The sequence below is a fragment of the Erigeron canadensis genome, chromosome 7 (assembly GCF_010389155.1).
Source record: "Erigeron canadensis isolate Cc75 chromosome 7, C_canadensis_v1, whole genome shotgun sequence".
Taxonomy (NCBI): Eukaryota; Viridiplantae; Streptophyta; class Magnoliopsida; order Asterales; family Asteraceae; genus Erigeron; species Erigeron canadensis.
The window spans coordinates 1854492-1863211 of NC_057767.1; the positions used below are offsets into that span (position 1 = coordinate 1854492).

Sequence of the window (8720 nt, forward strand, 5' to 3'; positions counted from 1 at the left end):
TTTTATTTTCAATGTTTTAATTTGATTTATATAACCTTTTTGGGTGGGTTTATACTACTTTTGTTTTACATACATTGCTAAAAGCTTTCTACTCGATCTGATGAAAAAAGATAATCATCAAATAACATTACTACTACTACTTTGCGTTTTGCTTAAGGTTAGGCCTATTGGTTTTTCAAATGAAAGGAATAAAACATTCTTAGGGACATTGGTTTCTTCCTAATGTTCCTTTTGGTGTTGATTGACTCCTATTTGATTTGTTTGATTTGGCTCGATCAGTCTTGGAGATTACCTCAAAACTCAATTTCCAAAATCATTCATTTGCTATTTTGCTCTAACAAGCTAAAACGCAGATAATGTTGTGAATGAATGAATTTACTACGGGGATGGCTATCCACACAAATATTTTTCAATATAGACACCATTATTTTAATAAAAATATTAATAATTAGGTAATCATGATGTTTTTCTTTTTTTTATTGTATTTTCCTTTTTACTTTTGCTATAAAAAATTGTAATAATCATGATATACTAATCATGATGTCTTGTTGCTTTTTTATTTTTAGTTTACTTTTTTCATTTGATTTTTGATATAATAATCATGTTGTCTTATTACTTTTTTCTTTATATATATATATATATGTATTTATTTTATTTCATTATTTTTATTTATAATATCATACATTTTACTTTTTATTGCAATTAAAAGACTAAAAATATAATAAATTATTAACATGCACCTTATATAATTATACATAATAGTAGAAGATACATAATATTAGAAGATATAAATAATACTCATAGATAATAAAATATTTTAATAATTTTCTTAATCAATATTAATACAAGTTCTCACACCTACTGAATTACGTCTAGGGAATTTAATCTGGTTGTACATATTTTGTCTATCCAAAAAAGGATTTTCTCATGCCCGACCAAATGCGTGACTAGACCATTGTGGATGCGTAGGAGGTACCGGAAAATCTCCTTGTAACACCAGTCTCACGAAATGATTACGATTGACTCGTCCAATTACACAAATATCATGTGGTTGTGAACTTGGTGGGCTAGTAAAAAGCGGAAAACACGTTGTCTCCCCATCTTTGCTCAAAAAAACAACCACCACATTATACCTTGAAGCAATGAGTAACCCAGTCTCTGGCATAGTCATCCAATATGGTGGATCTGCAAATCCTTCTTCAAAGTGATTCAGCATGTACTGAAGTGATTGTACGTCTTCTTTGTTAAAAATTACAGTGTATCTTGCATTATGCACAAATAACTCATCCAATAAATCCATACGAATTTGACGCCAATCATCTTGATGACGACCAATGCAAACAGCCGTCGCTCTAAATCCACAGTTTCCATCTCCTAGTACATTCTGAACCTGTGTGATATACGGAAGAAAATCTTCGAATCCTTGATCAATTAAATAATCTTTATCGTTTATACTTGGATCTGGATTTTGGGTTTCGGGTGTATACATATATGGATCTAGATTGTGGTACATATATGGATTTGGATTGTGGGTTTCGGTTGTATACACATATGGATCCGGATAGTATGCATTCTGGTGTTAACTTTGGCTCATAAAAGGATCTTGAAAGAATGGTTGGCTTGAATGAAAGACTTTCGGAATATCATCTATTAAATTTGAACCACTCATGGGTAGACCTTCGTCAAATTCGAAACAGTTGTCAACTGGGACCTCATTTAGGTCAAATTCGAAACATCTATCAGTTGGGACCTCATTTAGGTCAAATTTGAAACATCTATGTCTGGTCGGCTCATTATCCGAATTGACATAATCGGGAATGGTTGAACAACTATATCTTGTTGAGGAAAACTCAACACGTTTTTTTTTGTTGCGATTTCTTTGGTCGTCCACAGGTATTTTTTTGAACTCGTGGTTCCCGAATGTCGGTTGTACTTGGACTGAAAATATTCTTCAACTTTCTTAACCAGCTCTTTCTTCCATCTTTAGACTGCTTGTTGTAGTTTTCTTTAAAATGTTCCAGTACACTCCCACAACTAACATCATCATCTTCCACAGATGTTGTCGGTGAAAAATCTAACTTTCTCCAAAAGATGTCAATCGAATCCAATGAAATACATTGACCTACATTAAATAATAAGTAAGTATTGTATATACAACTTTTAAAGAAATGTTATAAAAATAAATTTATCGTATTATACTTACCTGAATTTATATACTTCGAAAGTTCACAAGAACATGGTAACCCACAACTGTTGCGAAGTCGGCAATCACAATCGGAAGGATCTACTTGATGATAATTCGTAAGAATTATATTGAGAGCTTCATTGGAAACAAAACCATGTAACATTTTGAAACATCGTAGATTGTGCTTCTGATAACGGATAATTCTGCTTTTTTCGAAGCTTGCTTTGATCGCCGTATGTTGAGACTGAACCAGACGATTAATACAGCCCACAAGTTCATGCAAAGTGCATCTTTTAGATTTCAAATATTTCTTTAGGACCGCATGTTGACTTTCTACTCTATTGGTGTTGTTGTTTCCAAAATTGAGATGTCGATCAATCCACACAGACACAAACATTTCTTTGTATTTTTCCAACCAAGTTTCATTCAAATACTTAAAAACACCTAAATGGTAACGTAAAGTTGTATGAGAAATATAAAAAGAAAAAAAAATATACGTTGGGAGATTAAAAAAAAATGTTAAAGGCGAATATAGAAAACATACGTGGATATTTTGTCAAAAATGACTGAAGTTGATTGTAATTTTCCGTGTAAGAATCCATGGTTGTAGACTTCTCTAGTTTACTCCATAATTCATTAAAGTTGCTCCAATCACGTGTTGACTTGATAGTTTGCCTACAGTGGTCGAAAATATTCCGACTGATGTGAATTCTACAAAGTAATTGAGCTACATCTGGGAAAATCTCTTTGCATGCATTTACTAGAGTCAACTCTCTGTCAGTAACTATAACACGTGGGTGCATGCAACAGTCTAAAGTCAACTTAAGACAATTTAAAACCCATGTATAGTTAGCTGTCCTTTCATTTTGTATAAATGCAAAAGTTATCGAAAATGTCTTGTTGGTCGACGTTACACCAACAATCTCCACAAAAGGCAAATTGTAATAGTTGGTCTTGTACGTGGCATCAATAATCAACACATGTGGAAATGCACGCCAAATACTGAATGATGTTTGATGCACAAAGAATAGATTTTCTAGCTCGTCCGAAGCAGTTGTAGAAAATTCGTAAACATAATTATTAAAATGCAAAAGAGCCATGAGAACCTGCATTGTACATTTGAATGTTTATAATAAAATGACAAGATTTCTAAAAATAAAAATAAAAAAATAGCCATGAGAACCTGCATTGGAGAGTTGCCTACTTGCTCGGCCATGCGAAGTTTAGTGCGTGCGTTGTAGATCGTACTAATTGTAGACACATTACTTAGATTCCTCTCCCTAACGATTGATAGAATTTCACGTGGGGGCATATTCATCGCTGTCAGTTCTTCAACCAAACTAAACTCATCTTGAGTTAACCGCTGTGCATATGGATGACCCTCCATACTTTGTAAAGGGCGATGGTTATGTTCATCACATATGACTGCTAACGTCCAATAATTATATTCATCTGAATATTTCGCTTCTAATTCGAATGGACAGTCAGTTTTTCTTGTGCGGGGAGCTCTAATTGAACCCTTTTTTTATATTTGCCGCCATGATCACACATGAGTACAACTTTATACACGAAACCACTAAGATAACTGTTCGATCTTTTGGTGACAATGACAACACCAACAGAATATGCCACGTCCTTTACCCAATTCTTCCCGAGACTTGAATACCTAAAATAAATTATATCGTGTTAGTTTTTATCGAAAAAATATGAAATTTAAGATATATAAATATAAATATTACAAGTTTACTTAATAATCAAAACAAAATAGAAAACATATAAGTATAAAGATAATAAATGTACTTAATAAAAAATACTCAATTATTATAGAAATATATATATATATATATATATAATATAATATATACCTTATTAGTGAAAAATTCTGGTGTAGTTAGAACAAATTTATTTTCTTCCATTGAATAATTGCTGGACACCTATTTATATACAGATAAAAAAAATTAAAAATACAAAATACACTCCTATAATTATCTTATTTATAAGAAAAATAAAAAATGTTAGATTGATTAAAAAAAATTAATAAAAAGAGTTTTATAAAAATATTCCTAAAAAAAAGCCCTTCCATATTAATTCCTTTAAACCCTTAAAATAAAACATCCCCTCCCACAAAGAATATCAGTTTCTCTCCCCCAAAAAATTATCTCTCCCCTTAATTCCTTTAAGCCCTTCCAGATTATCAATTTCTCAAAATAATCTCTCTCTTTCCAAACAAAACTTTCCCATTCTCTCCCCAAAAAAATCCTCCACCCCTCCCTCTTCCTCTTCCAACTGCCAGCCGCCTCTGTCCAGCCTCCACCCCTCCCTCTTTTTCAATTCATTCACAGATCCGGCTTAAATGGTGATAGTTGGTGGTGGTCATGGTCGGAAGTGGTTAAAAGACGGCGGTTAATGGCTTAGTTTTTAGATCTGAAAGTGTTTTTGGTGTTGGACTGTTCGAGATCGTGGCCGGACGTGGGTGAAAGTAGCGGTTGTTGATGGCTCCGTTTATATGGTGGTGGTCGGTGGTGGTCGTGGCCGGAAGTGACTAAAAGACGATGGTTTACGGCTTATTTTTTAGATCTGAAACTGTTATTGGTGCTGGAGTGGTCGGTGGTCGTGGCCGTAGGTGAGTGAAAGTGGCGGCTGTTGATTGCTTCGTTTAGATGGTGGTGGTTGGTGGTGGTGGTGGCTGGAAGTGGATGAAAGACGAGTTTTTTTGTTTTTGTTTTTAGATCTGAAGTGTGTTGGGTGGTTGTAGCCGGAGGTGGGTGAAAGTGGTGGCGGCCGGAGGTTGTCACAGGGGTGGCCGGAGGTATTCACATGGGGTGGCCGGAGGTGGTCGAGACTAGATGCCGTTTTCAGTAAGTATAGATACACATATGGAAATATGTATACATATATGTATTTAAAGATCAAGTTTTGTTGCCGGAAAATGGGTGCCTGCCGGAATTTTCGCCGGAAAGATTATGTTTGTATATGTGTTGTATAAGTGTAAGTACATAATGTAATGTTTACAAAGTAAATCTTGAAAGAAATTAACCTTCTTACTGTTAATTTCTAGTTAATTTCATTATGATAGTTTTAATTCACTATATATAGTGTATTATATCTGTTAGTTTTGATTCATTTATTTAATATTTATTTGCTAACTGTATTTTAGTGTTCCAAAATTACAATTAAATTAACTCTCATTTTGAACAAAATTATGTTTTCAAAAATTTGACTGGTATGAAGTTACATATAAACAGTTACAGATTTAAAAAACAGATTATGTTTTCAAAAAAATTATGTTTTCAAAAATTAACTCTTATCTTATTTTTTCAAAATTATTCTTTTATTTAAATAAAAAGTTACAGATTATAAAAAAAATTAATAAGGTAATAAAAAATGATAAAAATTACTATTCATGTTAAGAAAAAGCTGAACAAAAATCTGACAAAAACCTGTTAAAGTATTTGACTTAAAAGATGATTTTAAATTGTGTCACATTTAAATATATAATTAAAAAAAAATGTATATTGGTAGCTATAACAGCTCTCATTTACTACTCCAATGGATTGTTGCTCGATTTTAAATAATGGCCAAGAACTAATCGTTACCGGTCAGGGCCTGGAGCTAGCTAATTCCCTTTCTGACCTTTGACATGAAAATGTTTAATTTTTCGGTCTCTCTCTGACATGAAAATAATTAAGCAAGGTGATACGGGCAGCACTTCAACTTCCATGGAATATATATTAAGTCGTCCCCGTACGAGATTCAACTTACATAATTGGATCATTGATATACCGGGTAACATTTCTGGTATAAACGATGACCAGGATTGAATAAATGTCACATCTTTCACAATGCAAGATGGGTTGTTGATAATATAGAGAGGCAAACATTATAAAAAAGGTGGATTGATTGGACTACATATAGATCTGCTAATGTAACACCAATAACTTACTTTTTCATTTCTTGGAACATTTTCCATCAACAAAACATAAACCACAAGGCAGAAATTGTTTGGAGCTGAATAAAGAGAGCAAATATGTCACTTTGGACAAAAGCATAAGTAAACAAAATTTGATAGTGCAAAATTTGAAATAACTAGTCTGCCTTATAAAACAGGCCAGAAGAAAGAGTGATAGTGCAAGCAACAACCACATCTTAAAAAAACGAAAACATCAACCACATATAAGCAGACTCAAGTTTGGGTGTCTATGACAATGAATTCCATAATGGAAACATTGACATGATGGCTTCTACATCATCAAATACTTCCTCAAGTATGATAAGTACCAAATAGTGTAGTATGATCAGTACCTAACATTACAAGGTCTTCATCATAGACATCTCTATATGGACTTCCTTCAAAAGAATCATCAGGAAGTTTTAGAGTTTTAATCTGTTCAAAACACCTTTTCCCCAAATCTCCATTAAGATCTATGCTCACACAGTTACGCAAGTCAAGTGTTTCAAGGTGACGACAACCATCCAAAATCACCTCTAACTGCTCATTTGACATGTCGCTTCCAAAGAGTTCAAGGTGCCTTAACTGATGTAAGTTTTTCCCGATAGCTATAGCTATCTGATCATCAAGATCTCCAATATTTATTAGTCCATGATTCACTTTAAATGTCTTAAGCATGGGGCAATAACGAACGGCGGTTTCAATAAACTCTTTTGTCATCATGCTTGCTCTACATGAGTAAAAGTTGAGTTCCTCCAAATATGGGAATTTCATTAAAGGTATTTTCAGCACATCAACCTCAAAAGATACAAGTTCAAGACGTCTAAGCTGCCCCAACCTGGTATGAGATAATTACATTTAAAGATAGACTTAGAATAGTACTGCATCAAAAAATCCAATGCAAAGTCATCCGGATGAAACAAATTCACTTCTAAAATATTGCCTTGTTAGTTTTGGGATATCCAATCCAATAAAAACTAGGTATTCCTTTACAATTAAATCTGTTTTGGTAACAACTAAAAATATAGTTAGATACAGATAGATGTTAAGATTGCAAACCTGTCTGCAATATATGAAAGAAGTTCATCATGTGTCGATGAAGAACGGATGCTGAGGTCAACTAATTGGCCTTGGCTTCTGTCCACTGCTTGCTTACACATCTGTTCTTCATGAGACGATAGGATGTGCATTTTGATGACTCTCCACAAGGCAGGATCTTTGCAGATTTTACGCCAAGCGGAACACACTTTCTGAGCATTGTCAAGTATGTCAACCACACCAAGATGGAAGATCCAACCAATTCCTGTTCTGTTCATTTAAACTTATATCAGCAGATGATGATGATGATGACATATTGTTTCTTTAGCAATTAGCAAATACAAATGCTGACAAATTCAAATTGAAATGAGAAGGAATATATATAGAAAAAACTGGAGATGAGAACAGAATGCAAAAAGGCTGAGAATTAAATAAAGCATTTACTAATTGGGTGGTAATTGCTAATTACTAGTAGTAAATACTCTGCATGTGGTTATGAATGTACACATACCCCAAGTGATGAAGCAAATACTGCATCATCTCGTGTATCTAGTTTTCTGTGTCTATATGTATTAAATAACGAATTACCAAGTGGACTTCAACCGTTTCAAGCCTGGGAAATACTCCTAAACACCTTGCATTCTCGATATCTTTTTCTTTGAGATATTGAAAATTTCAAAGGTTGAGTTATTGAAATTTCATCAAAGATTGATACTCTAAGGGCGCGTTTGGTTCACAAAAAGTTTTTTGAAAGGAATGAAATCTTTCGAAAGAATTAGAATCGGAAGGAATGGAATTTGATGGAATGTTTTTGATTTTTTGATAATTCAAGTGACGAAAAATGAAATTCCCCCCTCCATCCCCAAGGAATGGAGATTCCATCAAATGATGGAATGTTTACATTCCTACGGAATGAGATTCCTCATTCTTTGAACAACCAAATGCACTAAGGAATGAAATTCAATTTCAATTCTATCATATTCCATTAAATTCTGTGAAACAAACGCGACCTAAACATAACAAAATACAATTTTCAGATATGTGAGTTAATTAGTTGCATAGGTTGATCTTTTACATATACAATGATAGAGTTGTAACACTACATATATACTAATATTTAGCTTGTAATCCAACCAAAATAGTTCAATACGAAAACTAATGACCCTCTAGATAGCAGGGTCCTTACGCCAAGCGGTGCACAGTTTCTGGCCATTTTCAAGTACACTCCAATCCCTTCTTTTTTTTTTTTTTTTTTTTTGGGTTTATACTACTACTTGTCTTTTAGGTACATTGTTAAAACGTAAAAGCTTTCTACTCGATTTGATGCCTAAATAAAATTACTATTACTTACTTTGCATGCCTCTTCATTTTCGCAAAGTCTATCTTATTACTTACGTTTGTAGGAAACATATATGGGTAAATGATGGGCCTAATCATATTTTCAAGTTGTTTTTTCACATAAAAGAAAATAAACATTCTTAGGGACATTGGTTTCTTCCTACTGTTTGTTGGTAAGGTCGATAGGATGAGAGTAATGGAAAGCCCATC

The 8720-nt window shown here is 33.4% G+C and overlaps 1 protein-coding gene across 1 annotated transcript; it reads right to left on the minus strand.

Annotated features, from left to right (window-relative positions):
• Positions 1-3761: 3761 nt before the first annotated feature.
• On the minus strand, positions 3762-7450 carry LOC122607150 (putative F-box/LRR-repeat protein 23). The gene is made up of 5 exons (XM_043780073.1): positions 7194-7450; positions 6488-6972; positions 6129-6193; positions 4051-4119; positions 3762-3851 (listed from the first exon to the last, which is right to left on the minus strand). The coding sequence occupies exons 1-5, from the start codon at positions 7448-7450 to the stop codon at positions 3762-3764; spliced, it is 966 nt and encodes a 321-aa protein (XP_043636008.1).
• Between the last annotated feature and the right edge of the window lie 1270 nt (positions 7451-8720).